This window comes from Schistocerca americana, chromosome 6, assembly GCF_021461395.2.
Source record: "Schistocerca americana isolate TAMUIC-IGC-003095 chromosome 6, iqSchAmer2.1, whole genome shotgun sequence".
Taxonomy (NCBI): Eukaryota; Metazoa; Arthropoda; class Insecta; order Orthoptera; family Acrididae; genus Schistocerca; species Schistocerca americana.
In genome coordinates this window covers 277022423-277042023 of record NC_060124.1, presented here as the reverse complement: position 1 = coordinate 277042023, position 19601 = coordinate 277022423, and the positions used below count along the sequence as shown (strand labels likewise).

The 19601-nt window shown below is 36.1% G+C and overlaps 1 protein-coding gene across 24 annotated transcripts in view; it reads left to right on the top strand.

The window, feature by feature from the left end:
• Nucleotides 1–19601, top strand: part of LOC124619503 (CUGBP Elav-like family member 2) — a 1137606-nt gene that overhangs the window by 1073810 nt on the left and 44195 nt on the right. For 17 of the 24 annotated variants that reach the window (XM_047145926.1, XM_047145937.1, XM_047145924.1 and 14 more), the window contains 7 exons: nucleotides 2471–2596; nucleotides 4497–4576; nucleotides 6412–6549; nucleotides 8625–8757; nucleotides 12815–12952; nucleotides 15854–15940; nucleotides 18105–18134. In XM_047145926.1, the coding sequence (XP_047001882.1) occupies nucleotides 2471–2596; nucleotides 4497–4576; nucleotides 6412–6549; nucleotides 8625–8757; nucleotides 12815–12952; nucleotides 15854–15940; nucleotides 18105–18134 (732 nt within the window). The remainder of the gene's footprint in view (nucleotides 1–2470; nucleotides 2597–4496; nucleotides 4577–6411; nucleotides 6550–8624; nucleotides 8758–12814; nucleotides 12953–15853; nucleotides 15941–18104; nucleotides 18135–19601) is intronic. The other 7 variants (XM_047145941.1, XM_047145942.1, XM_047145934.1 and 4 more) reach the window with 1 other exon arrangement.

Genomic DNA, 19601 nt, shown 5'->3' with positions numbered 1-19601 from the left:
TGTTGTATCAGGGGAAGTGGGGGGGGGGGGGGTGGTGTTGCATGACAGAAGAATCCAATTGCAAGTTTATGCCCATCCCTGGTCCTAAGTTCCATTCCTCAATAGCCGGTCGGTTTGCTAAGCACCAACTTTTACTCCAGAAATCTCTCTGCTGCCAATCTGAGTTTTTAGTTGGCTTCCTGTTTTATGCGAGCTGCACTTTTTGAAGTTATTTCAATTTAGGGCCCTTAGTTGCAAATTCTTTGGCAACTGATCACTGGGGTGGTACTCCTCGTACTGTGTTGGCTTCGTAACACATTTTCGTGTGTGGGCATCAGCATGTATTACATCGTGCCCCTAACAGTACTTGCATGATTAAGCTAGTGTCTCCTTAATCTTTACGGTACAGTCTCTGGTACATACATCTGTGTTCACATATTATGACATGAAATTTGTCTGTGAATTATGTTGACTTTACATGTTATGTTCTTCGGTTTGTCAGACAGATAATGTTGTTCTGCAGAAGTCCCAAATTATCACCTGTTCCAACCATTAACAAGTGGAAAGTAATTTGCAGCTTATTACACAGGCAAGCAACTTGGGAAAGTGTCTCACAGGTGCTGATAGTTACCTGAGGCATAGAAACTTGTTCAATAGTTCTACCTTGAGCAAGGCATTTGATTTATCTTCCTTGCAGTCACTCATGTTTAGCACATCATTTGGGTCTTTCCACGTGTCTGACAATAACGGCTATTGATGAAGTTTCACATAGAAAAAGAAAAGTATTTTGACAAAACGATATAGTTGCTGTATTTGTATTTGCCCCAATAGAAAAATAAATTACAAACTAGCTGAATGTGGCTCATAATGTGCTGAAGTATTTATGGGACAAAGAACAAAAAATCAGTAGCGTTCTGCCTAAGACAATTTTAATATTTTCTGGTGCTTCTGTTTGCAAGCGCAGAAATCAAAAGCTATAATATACAAGTGATTGCTTCTTTGGTGTGGAGAATTGTGCTGTACACAGTAGTTATCACAATAGTTAGATGGTGCTTGGTGGACAACAGACACGCAAATGCCATCACGGTGATCCCCAGGTTATTTAGTTTGAGATCAGGGAACTCGAGTGGGAAAGGAGGGGTGGGGGGTGGGGTGGGGATGGAAATACTATGTTGTGGTCTTCCGTCTACCCAAGACACTACAGCTGTTTGATAAGACTGATGAATATTCCATTACCTGTTTTGTGTACATTATTTTGTCTGAGAAAGTGGTGAGGCATATGTATGCATCCAGTCCTTCGTTATTACTTTACTACTTCTCTGGTGCACAATGTATGATGGATGTTAGGTCCTTAGTGTGTACAAGCTTGTTCTGTACAGGTGATAGTCCTAATAATATTACTATATGTTGTCACTAGGGATAAGTTCATGGGAGAATCGAAAAAAAAAACAACATGGATTTGACATAGTCTTCACACCTGTGTTCCACCCATAAGGATGTTAGGGTTGTCTTAAGCCCATGTAATTTGCAGATAGTCATATAATTCTAATGTTAGTTCATCACTGCTCAAGGGATAGAATAGCTGTCTTGGAACTTTAATTATACATCCCTTTCTGTACAAATAGATGTAACTCAATCTGAACAGCCCTCTGAAGGCCCAATGGTCCTGACTGCCATGTCATAGTCAGCTGATAGGCGTTGCTGGATGCAGATATGGAGGGGCATGTGGTCAGCACACCACTTTTTGGCCGTTATCAGTTTTCGTGACCAGAGCCACTACTTTTCAGTCAAGTAGCTCCTCAGTTGGCATCGCAAGGGCCGAGTGCATCCCACTCGCCAACAGCACTCGGCAGACCTGAATAGTCACCCACCAAAGTGTTAGCCGAGCCCCGACAGCGCTTAATTTCGGTGATTTGACGGGAACCGGTGTTAGCACTGCAGCAAGGCCATTGGCAGAAATAGATAAATGTACCATTAGTATTTTTTATGGGTGTTTGTTTATTCTTGAACTGTTAGCTCTTGCCTTTACAATTTCTATAGCTTATTATCCCAATGTACTTTTTATGTAATTTTCTGTGTTTGCATCAAGTGTATTTTGTGGTCCACTGAGTTACTTGTTCTTGTCGGCTCAGTCAAACTGCTTCCTATAACATAGAGAAAAGTTATTTTTAAATAGCTCTTTTGAAACTCTTTTCATAACATCAGCTCTGGACTGAATTGTACTAATAGTCTGACCGGAGAAAGAACTTAAAATTTTCATCTTCACTTGTAATTGGTTTTAAATACAGCTATTATTGCAATACAAAAGTAATGTTATGAACTATTTGTTTACTATTAACAGAAAAACTCAGTGTAGTGCATGCTTCCCCTTTGTACTGAATTATAATCTACCTGTCAAAAGGTTAAACACATTTTATACATTAAGAACATCTGTATAAAATTTATACCTTACATGCTTCAGTTTACTGACTGAGTTTCCTTTGTTGGGCAGAGCGGAAGCTGTTCGTGGGCATGCTCTCCAAAAAGAGCTCTGAAAATGACGTGAGGGCTATGTTCAGCCCCTTCGGCACCATTGAAGAATGCACAGTTTTGCGGGACACCAATGGTCAGAGCAAAGGTAAAATGTCTACAGTCAATTTATAAAATCTGCTTCATTTCTGTTTGTTCTGTCTATCACGAAAAAGAGTGACTCATTAATCTTTTGTGTATCTTTAACGTCTCTATTACCATCTCTAAGATCACCAGCACATTGAGTGTTACTGTGCTAAGAACAAAATTACTCTGGCCAGTGACTTCATTATAGGTTCTGTGTATCATTTTCCGAACTGCATCAGCAGTTACTTCGTCATACGTAAAGAGGTATATTTTCAGCATTGCTTGAAACTGACTTCATAATGGCACATTCTGAGCAAAATTACATCAGTGTTAGGATCATAATTCAGACTGATGTATGATTTGTTTAGTTTTAATTGAATAATACGGATGTTTTTGGCAAATGTTGTGAACAGCTCTCCATTGTGCACCCCTCCTCTCCCCCAATTTGAAATGAATACTTGTTGCAAAGGCAATTCAGGCACTTTCATTAACTACATATATTTTAATACTTCACATGTAGCACAATCTTTCAAGTCAAGTGATTTATTGTGTTAGTATTCTTGTCCGTTTTGTACATAATTATGATGACCTTTTGCAGCTTCTGACTGCCCCTATCCCCTTTTGTATTCCCCTCATAGCTTGCTAATTGACTCCACTCACAAGGGGATCACATCTACTTGTAATGACTGATTTCATCCAAATTCACAGTGTGTGCAGGGTTTGGCCACAAATGAAAGTGTCAGAAATTGGAGCTCCAGATGGCCCAGCATTTAAAAAAAATAATTTTTGCTGCAAATTTTTCTTCTTCTTTTCTGTTGTAATTCTGAGACAAAAAAATTTTTCAGTGTTGTGTATTAATAACTGCATTTTAAAATGCGCGAGTATTGGTTGATTCTACATGATTCTTTACATTATTAATTCTTATTATGGTTTTACATTTTCTTTTCTTTTTGTTTTTTATTTAAGCGCCCCCCCCCCCTCCCCCTCCCCCCCTGCTGCCTCATTTCCCCTTTTTCACTCTACGCTAGTGCCATTCTTAAGTTAAATATGAATCTGGTATCTTCCTTCATAATATAATTTTGACTCAAGTTTATCATCTTGTGCTTTGTAATTAACAACATAGATTCCTACGAAATATTAAAAGCTTCACTTTCATAGAAACATTTTTGGATTTGATCAGATCAGTAGTGCATTATAGACAACGTGTCTATGATGCCATTTTATGCATGCCATATCACATTACGACGATGATGGTACTGCTTACGGTTAGTAGTCAAGATAGGCTACAGGCTTAACTCGTGAATATTTTTGAGAAACTAGACAGATATGGTAAACAAATTAGTATTCACCACATTACTAGACCCAGTCAAGAACAATGAGTGTCCAGTTTATAGGCTGTGCTGTAGGGGAGGACAGAGGTGTGTGTGTGTGTGTGTGTGTGTGTGTGTGTGTGTGTGTGTGTGTGTAATTCTGTTGCAGAATGTGCCATTCTCAGTACATCATTAATTTTTGTCTTAACTTCTGCAAAGAGTGATAAAACTAAACATTGCTGTGAATGTAAAATGAAGCTACAGCTTACCGTATTATGTTCCTGTTGATATGCTTGTAGTATATATGTTAAAAAATTTGTAGGTATCTGGTGTGTATGTGTACTAGATCTTGTTGTTCTGTGTGTGCACATATCTGTTGAAATTGCAGAATTTGGATAACTTATTTGACTATGTTGCAATTACAACTCCAGTCCGTATGAATCCACAAATGTTTTCTGTATCTCACTCACATTAAAAATACTAGTTTAATGTTTTAATATTTGTTTGTGTGTTTTTATGGTGAATATTCTTCCCAGAGTAAACTTTCTCCATACCTTCTTCTGTGTTGGCCCAAAGAAGACTCGTGATGGAAACTGTGTGTTGTTGTTTCAGGCTGTGCCTTTGTTACATACACTTCCAAACAGTGTGCCATTAATGCAATCAAGGCCATGCACCATTCCCAAACAATGGAGGTCAGTGTCTTTCAATTAAATTTTTAAGTTACACTATTATTTGTCAGACAACCACTGCCTGCATGTGATGAGGAAACAGCAATATGTACTTCAGTGTTCATGTTCAGTCCCATGCCATTTTTTGTAGATGTGATAAGTGTTTCATGACCATATTGTACTGAAAGTTTAGGATAAGTGTGGGAAAATAACAGTAAATGTAGAACAATAATAATAATAATAATAATAATAATAATAATAATAATAATAATAATAATAATAGGTACAATCACAAACTTTCAAACAAGCACACAGTCTGGGAATAAAATATATACTGTTCTCATGAACTGAAGCATAAACATAAGAAAACCTAATGAAATCAGTATACTTACATGGTAAATACGCTTCATTAAGGATTCGGGAAAATTTTAATAATGTAGAGAGATCATTTTGTGCAGTTTTTATGATGATCAAGAAATTTCATTGGTTTTAGTACAGTTTCTTTTACATTTTAAAATAAACTTGAAATCAGTTCATGAAGTAGATCAGACCAGTTTTTATGATGAACAAAATTGAGCAGCAGCAGTATCAACAACCTATTGCTATGTAGTACAGCTGTATTCACACACTCAAGAGTTAAAGAATAAACTCCCAAATGAGGTAATGAAAGCTATTCTGCATCACGGAATTCTTACTCGCACAATAATAAACAATTTTACCGTCTTATTACCCAGTAGAGAAAATACAACAGTGTTTTTAAGGAAGAAGACTGTTCATATTCAGAGGTGGGGGGAAGTTGTTGACGTGTGGATGGGACTTCAAACTTCTTCTCTACTAACTGCATAATGTACAAATATATAATTGATGCAATTTAATTGTTATTTCTGTGTTTGTGGTGTAATCAGTGTGAGAGCCACAAATATTTCAACTAACAATAATGTGTTTTACTATCTTAGCAGTAGTGCTTTTCTTTACAATTGAGCTTGAGTGTAGTATATATGCGTTATCATCACAAAGTCTAGTTAATTTGTTTGTGATAAGCACTGTATTGAATACCTGTTTTTGTGGGTGAAGTAGAAATCTCTGTTCCTTGGATTTCTCTTCAGCAAAAGATACAGAATGTGTATAAGTTGTTGTTAATGCTTTTCTTCTTCCCCCGTTTCATTTGTTGCTGTATTATTTACTATGTTAATCTGCTGTTTTCACTTCACATGTGTGGCAGATGGTCAGATGTGGAATTATTCCACATATCATCATTTTTCTTTTCCCGAGAGTTTCTAAGTTTAATTACTAGATTTATACAGGCACAATGAATTGTGTACTGTCTCCATTTTTCATTTTATTGTGTTTGTGCACTTTTCTAATGCAAATGTCAAGTGAAACAATCTCATCCTCTTAACAGTTACTCTATGCATAAATGTTAAAACCAAAAGAAAGAAGAGAGAGCAGTTCACTTGTTAACGAATATTTTATATGTTTTCTGCATTGTCAATTTTTTGTTGCATGACAGAGATGTTGACTGTAACTTACCCTTTATATTGTGTGGTTCATGTGTTTCACCTTTATTCAGGCTGTATGCTTCACTATTCTAGTGGTGAATTAACTTTGTCCTCATAAAATATATTACGAAATATGCATGTTTGAATTGAGGTGAGAAATATTTGTCAAGTAAAAGCTAATTAACAGTGAAGGTGCTGTTTGTAAACTTAATCTTCCTTCCATCACAGAATGGCAATCAACTATGTCCAGTCAATATATTAGAATCTACCCTCATTGATCAAATTTACAATAGTCTGTCTAAAATTTGTGTTGATGTTCTCCATACAACAATAAACACTAACATAAACATAAATTTTCAGGGCTGTTCTTCACCTTTAGTAGTGAAATTTGCTGACACTCAAAAGGAAAAGGACCAGAAACGACTCCAGCAGTTACAGGCAAGCATGTGGAGCTTACCGACAGCTAATCTGGGTGGTATAAATCCTCAATATCTGGCCGTGAGTTCTTCACATATATTCTTAACTATGCATGCAGCCTTTCAAAAAGTATCAAGTGGGAATGGATTGTTCAGTTTATCATACTTCCAAGACTTTCTGAAATGTTACTAAGTTTCTGTTCAGCTGCTATACTACTAGACATAGTAATGCTTCAGGACGGTGTGGTTCTGTCTGTGTAGAGTGAGCTGTGAACTTGAAAACACAGTAAATAAAGTATTTAGTTTCTGTATAAGACTACATTGTTTATATATGTAATAGTAGAATGGCAATGGATTTGTAGACAGGCATAATCATGAAATACAAAATACCACATCTCTGCATGGTATAATAAACTACTTGTATTGGCAAGTTGTTGTAATGAAAATTTTAGGGGGTGGGAGTATTACATTCATAGGTGGGTAGATACTGAAATAGCAATAACATACCACTGGGAAGTAGTTGTTCAGAGAATACTCCTATAAATGTGTGACCTCATGACCTTGAACAATGTAAACATAACTGAGCTTTTTGCCATTTCTGGATACTTTATTGTAATACAAAAGACAGTGCAGTGTAATCAACAGAAGGAAATGTAATCTCTTTGTAACACTTTGTTAATTTCATTACCTAACAAGTTCATAATTTTACTTGTCGGCTTTCTCTTCAATTCCTTTTTCTCAGTCAGTGTATTTTTTCTATTCACCTTTCACCATCTTTGCTTGCTATTGAATTCCAGTCCTATTACAAGTGAAGAACCCTATAAATGCTGTTTCCTGTTGCAAGATTATTACTAACCTCCAGTCGGGCACGGCAGCTCGTATTGGCAGGTGTCAAAATTTTCTGTCAGTTGCTTCTCAACAGTCAGCTGCAGTGAAGACTTGCTGTTCATAGCTTCATTTCTGTGGACTGTTTCCATTGTTTCATGCTTCAGTATTGGGGAGACACCTCCACTGTTGGGGTATGTGCCAATTGCTGACTGTAATATACTACATCTGTTCCCTCTTTCATTTAAACACCAAATTTATTTTGGTGCCAACATAATTTGTAAGCAGCACAGAGCTACTTTAGAATGTAGAATGTATTTCTTTGCTTCAGGATAGTTAAGTCATTTGCTATGACTGACTGAATATCGGGTATAAAACTGATTAATGGCATATAATTTCATTATTTTATAGGAATCGTAGTATTTTACACGGGCTATAACTGACTGTGGCAGGCTACAGTAAGACGTATAATCTTTTTGGCTCAAAACATATTGAAATAAAAAAAAAGTGTTTCTAAGAGGATAATACAGAAGTTAAAGAAGCCTCTGAAAACAAAGTGGACACACATTGTGATAATAAAGGTGAACAGGAACATTCAGAAACAGAGGAAGATGAGAGGAAGCACCCCGGAAAACAATCATTACTATATTCGATGGAACAAACTGACAAATTGGAATAAAGTTCCACCATCAGAGAGAGTATTTCAAAGTTACCTGATTTTATAGTTGTGACAAAAGCACCGAGAATTTCTTCAGCATGTCCCGTAGGTGACTACATTTTGTTTCTTACACTGTTGCAAGAAATTTGCACCATTGGCCATGGTTATATTTTTTACAGTGATCAGGATGAGATGAATCAATGCATAAGTAATTTACACTGGCACCAGTGAAAATTTTTATTAGAAGAAAAACATTAGTGAAACAATTACCTTTTGCATGAGTTTTGCTTCATTTGGTTTGAAGAAGTTTGGAGAGCCCAGGAATTCATATGGCTCTTTAGCAGAAGCTGAATCATTATAGACCAATATGTAAAGAAGACTGAGAAGACCAAAGCAGAAATGTTGAAAATGGATGTGGGGTCGGGAGGAAAATGCATAAAACGTGCACTGACAAAAAATTGTTGCAAAATGTGTAAGAAGTCAATCTGTTTGATGCGCAATTACACGTTTGCCTGTGACTAAGGCAAAATTCCTCCTTTGTTACCAGAGCCCAATAATAATGATGAGACTGTTGAATGATTAATATTTCTATTGCAGTTTTGCTCCTATGTCATTATTGCCATTTTTAATGTGTTTCATTTCTGTTTTAAGTGACATACTCCTTTCTATTGCAGTTGCTGCAGCAGTTGCAGAATACAACAAACTCGACAACAACAAATGGGCAGACAGCGGGTCTGTCGGCATTAAATTCTGTGCAACAACAGCTCCTCCTGCAACAGCAGCTACAGGCTGCACAAAACACAACCAGTAAGTATATCGTATGGAAATGCACAGAGGTTTCATGTGCTGAATTTACCATAGCTGTTACTGTTTCAGTTTGAGGATTCTATTTATGAAACTTAACTTCACAAATGTTATATTATGTATAACTTAGTTCAAATTATGAAATGCGGTTAGTATGAATAGGTCCTCATCAGTGAACATACATGTAGAAGATACCAAGTTACCATACTTTTTTAAAAATCCTTGTTACTGGAAATGCCGACTTTCAGATCATGTATCTGAAGCCAGCATACACAGAATGGATAAAAATTGAAACTCTCATTATGTATTCAACATTTTCCATTCGTTGGAGAATACGAGTTACTCAAAGAATGCAGTGAAGGGGCTCATTGATGCCATATGTTTCAAATTCACATCAGCTCTTTACAAAACTACTAAATGTGTGCTCACTCATTCTGCTTTTCCTGTTCTCACAAAAATCACACTTACTTGAATAAAGGTTTTGCTTGACAATGCATAACCCCTATCAGATACATTAATAGAGAAGTTTGAAAGTTACAACAATTAGTCTCATTGCAACAGTAAAAAAGGAATAGTTGAAAGTCTTCCTTAGGTTTTGACAATAGATAGTTTATAAAAAAAATTGTATTCTTTGGAAAAACAGATAATGAGAAGTAGATCGTAACACACTTTCTCCAGAAATTTTGCATCTGCATAACATTTGACACTATAGGAGTTAACATCCAAGACGCCTTCAATACATACAGAGCCCTAAGAAAAATTTTGTCTTTGAATCAGTGGAGTGCATCTGCAGTGACAGTGAGAAGTTCAGTTTTTAGTGGTTAAGTGGTCTCTCTCCTCTTGTTTACTTTACTTTACATGCGGCAAAGTCCTAGTTAACCTATACCTACTTTATAAACCTTTGTCAAGTGCACTGTTTGTCCATTTGGGACCACGAATCTAGCGTGTTTACAGTACCTGTTTAGTTTCTAGTATTTAAAGGTGATAATAGTGTCGTATGTTGTATCTCCAAGCAGGTATCATTTAGGTGAACAAGAGATTAATATCGTTTTATTTTATTACCAATAGACTAATAGTTTATTCGATTAATTACTAATGTGTTTTGCTGCTTTGCAACTTCTTTGCATCAACCACAGATACAAATTTTTTCCAACAAGTAAAAAAATTTCACAGAGATGAAATAAGTAAAAGTGAGTTAATTGCCCAAAGTGAGGGCAATGTCAGACACAAAGGATAGCATAAAATTAAACTTGCATGTTATCAGCATCTATATTCATACACAGAAAGTATGAATAACACCACCTTCAGTCATACTATTCTTGTATTTAATTGCTTCACACTATTAATTTTGGACCCTTTGCATCAATCATCAGTTGCAAATAGTCTTAATGACTTCTGCTGTTCAGTGAAATGATGAAACATGTTTGTTCTGGAAATGAGGGAGTTAGATGTTAGGTTCCATATGTTGCATCATTGAATGATCAAAAATTTGATGAGAAACAATGAAAAACAGCGAAAAACTTTCTGAAGAAATAAGGGAGAATGTTTTTAACATTTTAATGCCAGCAAACGTTGATTTACCCATTCTGCAATCACAGTTCATATTTTCCGTGACTTGATTCCCAAAACACAAATCCTAATATCTAAGGGTCTCGTAACAGGGACATACGTGACATTTTCCATCACCTCGCTCAAGAGGTATTACAGATGATTTGCACCTGACAATTTACCCACAGTGTCCAAATTGTCATGTGATGCAATAAAACATAAAAATTGTGACTTTATTCAATATATAGGAAGTACAAATAACCTTCAGTCGTGTTCATAACTGTAAAACATGATAAAATGAAATCTCTTTCATAATGATTTAAAATACACTTAGTCTGCATGCAACATGATCCCAGCAGCAGAGGGAAAAAAAAAAAAAAATAAAATAAAATATATAAATGGTCTGTGACTTCAGTCAGGTCTGTTTCCCTATAGAATTGAACAATGGGATATCCAGGATGGAATAATGACAGTATCGTGAAAAGGATTGATGGCTACTTCCCATATAGTGGAGAAGTTCAGGCACAGAGTTTGGCTGAAAGCTCACTTGTTTACAAGTGTTTTTCATGAGCCTGTCTGTGAGTCTACACAGCCTCTACATGGTGAGCAGCAATCTATCTTTTTCATAGTATTGTCCCTGTGGAACTGGTTTCAGATAATTGTAAGTCTATGAGAGATTCCGTACGTGGTGCAGGAACCCCACGCCTTCAATCATGTTTTGATCCATCACACAGCAATAACTGGAACACATTTCCTAATAGTCACTAAATCAGCATCAACTGCACGAAATGATCACCGTATGAGAGACAAACATTCTGGATTCTGAACAATCTAAAAACGAAAAATATATCTCAAAATGTCAGTGCATTATGACAGGCTGAATAAGTGAGATGGTCAGTAGGTGTTTTGAGGTAATGCATTTCAAACAGTCATTTTATTTCCATTGCGTAATATGTCTTAGTAAAGTAAGAAATTGTGTGAATATATTAATCTTAAAATGTCCTTTGTAAAGTGGTAAAGACTTTTTTAAGCTAACATTGCACATTAAGTTGTTTACCATTTCAGGCCTATTGCACATCAGTGTACAGAAATTTAAAATCAGATAAAGTGGCCCCAAACAGATAAAAATTAGTATACCCTGCACACTTTTTTCCCTGCACAATATTGATAATTTGTGTTCTATTTTATGGCATTTTTTAAACCAAATTTTGAATCTGAAACCATTAACCCTTAAACACTGGCGGTCTATGAGACCAAACCTAGGATGTTATTGTTACCCAGTTGCTAATGGATAGGAGTAAGGTAGGTGTTTACAGAATTGTCTAGTTGTTCTTTCCTGAAGCTGCTGCTGTTGCTTGTCAGAAGCTACTTGACTGTGAGGGGGGTCAATACTATTACTGCTTCTTTCGTGCTAGCAGTCTGAGAGACCAACTGCAAATGAAAAGGGACCATTGCACACACAAAATGTTCTTCTTGTATAAAAAAAAACTATTACGAGCTCCTTAAAATGCGTATAAAATTTAGGTGATACTATTTTGTGAAGCACTGCATACATGGCTGAGAGACAGAAATAGTGCCTCTTGTCCAGCCAGAGTAATTTCCCCATAAAGACAAGAGATCAGTTTTCAGAAGACTTTAGTCAACTTTCTTTAATGATACTGTTGGCACTTGTTAAATTCAAATAACTTAAAATCAGTATGAGCATGTGCAGAATAATGTAAATTATTACAACATACAAAAAATGAAAAGGGATATTTTAGACATTATTCGGTTTTTGGTTGTACTGAAAAATTTACACCTCCAACAAGAGATCCCTTTTTACTTTCTGTCTCACATATGGCCACATTATTTTCACATAAAATAGTTTCATAATAATGATCACCTTGTATACGTATGAAATATTTTCCTTATTTTCTAGTGAAATATAGAGAATGGTATGTTCTATAAGATTGTTTTAAAACTTGCCTAACATTCTGCTTGGGAAGCAGAGTTGTTCTCGGCATGGCTGCAGTGTCATCTTGTTGCTGCATTATTGCCAACGACACATCAAGGCTACGAACTGAATAACTGAACTCGTTAAGTAAACGGCAACCGCAGAGTAAAGTGTTGCTCATTTCAGTGAAATCTAGCTGGAAATAAAAACATAGGACATTATAACTACTTCTAAAGTGAAAGAATTAAAACATATATTGATAACACATCACTGGTGGGAATGGCTGCAGTTCTGTAAACATGCTGTGTGCATGGTTATCTACATTTGATTGGTTTGTACAATTCAAAAGCCAAGGACTAGGAGGTAGTCATATTTTCTTGATTATACTTGTGCACCTGCTGCCCTGTAGTATTTATTGGTGGTGGTGGTGGTGGTGGTGGTGGTGGTACTGCTACTGCTACTAGGACAAAGTTCTGACATTACAATGATTATGGGTTGCATGTGTGGAATTTGTTGGAAGCATTAAAATCTCCATAACCTTGTCCAGTAATTTATTAACTATAATATTTTCTGTCACAGGTCTGCAGAGTTTAGCAGCATTACAGAATTCCACAGGATTAAACTTGACAGGCTCTACAGGGACTGCAAGCACAGACATCAATCCAGCAAATCTTCAGGGACTTGCAACATTAGCTAATTTATCAGTAGCAAACCCCAGTAAGTATGAACATATTGATCAAAACATTTCGTTATATCAACGAATATGCAGTGCTTGATACTTGTTTGCTGACACACATATAGCAGTTTTAAATGATTTCAACATTTTTCAATGAGACTTGAAAAGTTTGTTTGTTTGTAATTTTTTAACACAAATTTTAATTTTTATGTATTTGATAAAAGGAGAAAATATAAAAGTGCAGAAAGTTAATTAAATGAAAGGGAGAATGGAAGTCTTAGAAATGAGACAAACAGGAGGTGCAAAATGGCAAATAAGAACAGGCTACAAGAGAAATGTAAAGCTTTCCAGGCATGCCTTGACTTTGGGGAAGCTATATGTGCCTCTAGGAATATTAAATATTCCTTTGGGGGGAAATGAGTCGCCTATACAAATATTAAGAGCTGAAAGGTAGAAGGAAAACATGGAAGAACTATCTATACGAAGGAAACAAATTGGCCAATGTTACGGAAAGAGAAGAGAGAGTTCATGAAGTTGGGGTGCAAAACATGAATCTGTGAAAAGAATTTGACTCAGCTTGAAAGAACTAAGTCACATGAGGTACCTGGAGTACATAACGTTTCCTCAGAATTTTCGAGATGGTTGACAGGATATTCCATGACAAAGCTGTCCCACCTGTTGTGTGATGTATAAGGAAGGCAAAATACTCTCGGACTTAAAGAAGGACGTGATGATTGCAATTTCAAAGAAGGCAGCTGCTGAATATTACAAAACCTTCATTTCAGTAAGTCATGAATGTAAAATAGTGATATAATTATTGACAGAGAGGCATCGAGGAAGGCGAGTGTGAGTTACGGAAAAATATTGGTACATAGAGGCAATACTACCCCTAAGATGTACTTCAGAAAAGACGTTGCAGAAAGGTGTTTAATAGTGACCCTGAACTTTGGTTTGCAAGTTCTAAATTTTTTGGTATCTGATGACAGTAACCAAAACTGTGTAATAAAGAAATTTTATTAAGTAATCTATGTAGTGTTCCTCACAAAATGCTTGATGATTGCAGACTCAAATGGGAAACTCTTCCTATATTAATAAACAGTTCTAAGAGTTGGAGGGCATGAAATGGTGGTGGTAGTTGAGAAGGGGGGGGGGGGGGGAGGAGAGAGAGAGAGAGAGAGAGAGAGAGAGAGAGCGCCTATACCCAATGTTATTTAATCTGTAAACTGAGCAAGCAGTAAATGGAGCCAGGAAGAAATTTAGAAAGGGAATTAGTGTTGAGGAATAAGAAATAAAATTTTGAGGTTTTCTGATAACATTGTAAACCTGTACAGACAGAAAAGGACTTGAAAGAGCAGTCGAATAGAACAGTTATAAGGTGAGCATCGACAGAAGTGAAAGAAGGGCAGTGAAATAAAGTAGAGTTAAGTGAGGTGAAGCTGAAGGGAATTTGATTAGGAAATTAGACACCAAAAGTAGGACGTCAGTTTTATCATTTGGGTAGCAGAATGCTTTATCTGTTGAGTCGCTTAGTCCTCCCCCATCCTTGCATCTATGTCTGAGACCTTCCTAACTGTCAGTGTCAATATGATGCTAATGACAAGGGGGATTGGTGATTCACTGTTTATTTGTGCAGTTTTTAAATGTGTGGCGAAATTAACAATTATGCCAAATGCGAGGTTTGTAATGTAATACAATAACTGAATTGAATCGCCAAAGCTCATGGAAAAGTGATAATTTAACTTCGGTCCAAAAATTTTGTGTCTTGTTTAATGGCAGATGAAAAAATATCCCTTATAATGAGCAATTGGGCCAGTCTTCATTCGTGACAGGAACTCATTTCAAAGATTGTGGCAATAGCTTCACTATTGATGGAGTGAGCTTGTGCTTCCTTGAAATTTCATGATCAGTTCCTTATGAAATTGTCAATCCTGAACGGGGCTATCGAAAGTGTGTGGCATATGGGTTCATTGACTTACGAGAGATGAACACAACAAACAACGAATGAGAGCTGCACTGACATTTCTCAGTTGGTACAGCAAGAACGCAGCAGAGGATTTGGCTCGCACAGTTACTGGTGATGAGATTTTGGTTTTGTGTAAAAAGGATGCAGAAGGGTTTTTGACCCTGTTACTGGTGATGAGACTTAGGTTTTGCAGAAAACACTGTAAAGGAAGAATCAGTCAGTGGAATGGTATGATTCATGAGCCACAAAAAAATTGAAAACAAATACTGAGCACCGAAAAGGTTATAGCTACAGTATTTTGGGATAGAATAGGCTTACTCCTAATTGAGTTAAAGCTTAGAAGAGAGAATGTAAATGCAGCAGTTACTGTAAGACCTTTCACAAGTTACGCTACCCCTTTGAAACAAGTGGCATGATTTGTTGTCCAGGGTTAAGTCCTGCTTCACAGTAATGCTCACCAACATTCTGCTTTGCATCAGCAATTCAAGTGGGAGGTTTTTGAACCTGTGCGATCTACTCTCAAACAGGTTGCACTGGAAGACCATCCTCTTCCAGAATTGAAGGATTTTTTGGGTGGAAAGCATGAAAGAAATGACAGTGAACTGAAAGAGGTTGTTAATGGCTAGTTGAACTACTTGGCAGCAACTAAGTATGCAGGAGGGAATAGGAAAGTTTGTGGAGTGCTGTGAAAGATGTTTGAATTTGAATGATGATAGAAAAACAGCAAAGATGTAAAAATCTGTTGTAAAATAAGTTTTCTTTCATTACCTTTAATAAAAATTTCTGAAGAAACAAATCTCTTTACTTTCAGAATGACCTTTGTCACTTGTAAGTGTAAATTTAATTATTAGTAAGTCTTTTCTGAAAGTGAGTGAGTGAGTGAGTGTGAGTGTGAGTGTGTGTGTGTGTGTGTGTGTGTGTGTGTGTGTGTGTGAGTGAGTGTGTGAGTTATTAGAGAAAACACGTTTCTCTGTTGCAGCGGTCAGTCCTATGAGTATGCAGAATCTTGTAACACTTGCAGCGATGACTGGTGGCAGTGGAACTAATCTGCAGGTATCACCTACAGGTCAGTAAATATTTTCTTCAGTAATACAATAAATGGGATAAACTAGATAAATCAATAATTTTTATAATATAGTTATACTTCATATGAGGATATAGTCAGTTTCATGCACACAGTTTTTCCTAGTGCACTGTAGGTTTATGATGAAGAAATGCCCAATCCAACACATAATCTTGATCTTCCCTTTTCTTATATGTGCAACCTCCAGGCCTTTGACAGAAGTCATATTCTCTCAGTTGTATTTATTAGTTTTCTTTTTGTTATTTGGTCCATGTTCTGTTCCAAGTAAAGTATTTTATAGTATGATTGCTGTTTATTTTTCTTGTACACTTTAAAGACTGTTTTTCTTATTTTGACAAGTATTCTTATAATTAGTTTTTAAATTCTGTTTTCACATTCTTTCTTGTTAGATTTCACATATTTTCAACATCTTATTCATTTGGACAGTCTCCTGTGTCCAGCAATGACTAATATGTGTAATTTCTTAACGTAAGTCATACAGCTTCACTGTTACCTTGCAGCTGGTATACATCCACTATAAAATTAGATTGCAGTTTATTATGGTCTAAAATAGCTTTTGCATGTATCAAAGATCTTATGAATGTAGTATGAAAGTGAGGAAAAGTAAGATAAACAGAAAGATAAAAAGTGGGATAATATTGTAATGTGTCTTCTACCAACTACTTATAGTTGTGAAATGGATAGGATTTTCAGACAGACAAACATAAGCGGAAACATAGCATGTATTGAGGCTTGTGTAGGATTAAAACCTTTCTCATAGTTTATGGGATAAATACAGCTACAGAGAACGAAAAATTTGAATTGGTGAACCTGAAGAAGGGACTAAAATCCTGAGAACTTATAATTGGCAGAAAGTGCTAACTAGGTGCTAGTAAGGGATTGAGGATAGTGATGGATTGAGTCATTAGAAATGAGAATTAAAGGTTGCCTGCTCTGATAGTGCAATACTTCGCTGTTACTACTTTCTTTCAAGACAAGGGCTGCTGTGCTAAATTTCATTCTGATAATTATTTTATTTTTGCTGATGTTCAAACAACTTGTCTAAAAGTAAGACAACTATTTTCCAGTGGTGTTTCAGTATCCACACTGTCAGCTAGTCACTGATAGATTCAACTATCACTAAACACACTACACAGTGCTGATTAGAATATTTACCTTCTAAATTTTGTGATTCACATGTTCGTAGTTCGTCTAGGACTTAACAGTACCGTATTAATGCTTACATTCAGTGATTAAAGTTTACATCTACACAGGGTTAACTACACACCCACTTGAATGTGGGGAGGGAGGGAGGGAGGGAGGGAGGGAGGGAGGGATGTGTAGAAATGTGATGCAAGTGACACTGGCAATAGTATAGAAGTATCTATGTTAGGGTTGGTAATTATGTGGTGGATGGGGTAGAGGTGAGAAACATACGGTCTGGGTTTTGATAGACGGTTACCAAGTTTGGTGAAGTAGCCTATAACTGTCATGAGCAAGAATACATGTTGACAAAGAAAAAAAAAGTGATATGCGAGAACACAATAATATGATTTGGGTACTAGTGTACAAATATTTCTTAAATATCAAATATCTGCCATCATAACTGATTACCAACAATAAAAGATAATCTGCAGAGACTGAGTAGTGAGCCACTGTGTGAAAAGAACTGAAGCCATGACCTCCCCTTCCCTCTGAAGATTCTCTGAGAGATGAAGAAGAAATTTCAATTTAATAAGAAAATGCATTTGACCAGACACAATAGCCTAGAAAATTTTAATAATTGTACAATTTCTGGTCATGGGGAGCTTATAATTTGTACTAGGATTGGGTTTTATCTAATCAGATGACTATGCATTTTGTGTATTCAGAAAGTTTTTATTGTTTCTTTGGTAAAGCAGAGATTATTCAGAGTTCTGTCATTTGCAAAATTGGTGAAGCATTATTCAACTTTTGTCAGAACTTGTTCAGTGATAATTACATAACACTAAGTACCATTCATCTTACATTAAACTACTGGTATTAAAGTACTCTATTTTGAATTTTAATTAACTGTTGTTGCTTTATAATCATTTGAGATTGTGTCCTAGACACTTCTATTTAAAAATATGCCATCTGTGGTAGTAAAAGCTGTGAGGACTTACAGTAAATGTTTTCCTTTTTATAGGATCCAGTGCATCTGGTTTAAGTAGTCCAGGTTGGTCTGAAATTTTCCATGTTCTTGCAGTTTCCATGCACCTTTTATTTACTGTGGCTCGTTACTAATATTTCTTTAATACACATTTGCCTGTAGCTAATAGTAGCATCCTTTCTGGTTTTCTCACTTCAGAGTTGCGTGTACATTGCTAGTGCATATACCTTGCAATGCTTTCCTATTTGCACTTAAGGATTTTACTGACATTTGTGAGAGATTCCTTTCTTGTGTTGCTTTGTGGATGTTGCATCAGACGTTAGTTTTAGTGTGAGCACAATCACCTATTACCACACAGAAATTCTAAAGTGCCATTCCCACTTATCTTTCCAAACATAAATAGCAGCTCTTGGAAAAATTGTACAAAGCAAGGCGTGGTTGGAAGACACACGTAAATACAACTCTCCCTGCAACTGGATATACTAGATGTATTCTGTAAGAGGAAGCTGCATAGTTCCGGAGAGAGAAGGCTGTAACTGATGCTCTTTTCATTCAATGTATAATCCATTTGTGAGTGAGAGTTTTCGCTAAACAATAATAAATATTAATGTCTTGCTGTCAGTGGCAGTTTAAAAGAGAATGTGAGGGTGTAATCTGTTTATTGGGACGTATTGCTAATGAAGCTCTTGACTTTCCCATAGTGCTGTATTCTTTTGTGTGGAATCCTAATCAAAGATCAGGAGAAGATAAATGTCACTGCAAAACTCATAAACAGTGTGTGTGTGTGTGTGTGTGTGTGTGTGTGTGTGTGTGTGTGTGTGTGTGTGTGTGGTTATTTTTTATATTGTGAGTGACATTTCATCCCTTTATCCCTTTATCCCTTTGGAACATCACTTTTATGGAGAAAATACAGCATTTAGTGTATTAGCAAGTGACACAGTTCAAACCTTTTTTACTTGGATACCAAAATACAAAAATTTACCCACAAATACAGTTTTAAAATTGTATGCCCACAAGACAGTAATTTAAGAAATAAAATTAAAATAACTCTGTTACCCTAATTACTAAGTTCATAGATGGAGACCAGTCTCTTCTTTCTCACTTAAACAAAATAGTTTATTACAAGCTTGTTAAGATTATGCACATTCAAAAGTTTTTTTTCCAATAGAGCACATAGCCCAGGTTTACAGTGTCTCTTCTTCCACTGTTTTTTGTGGTTAAAGCATTTATTCTTCCCATTGTGGATGAATGCCTCTCACTTTCCACTGTTGTCACTGGCACTGTAAAAATAATTTGTAGAAGTTTCACTGATTCCAGTAAAACAGTTTCAAAATCATTCTCTCGGATACAATCCAAAAGTATTAAACCCCAATTTGCAGCCTGGAAATAATTTCTGCTGTGGATGACTGTCATTTCCTGTCGCAGTACATTTTGTTTAAGTCAAATAATTTAATTGAAGTGTGAAATTCTTTGCCAGGAAATAAGAGCTTGTGTTTTGGAAACAAACTGGACTGGAATAATAAACACACTGAC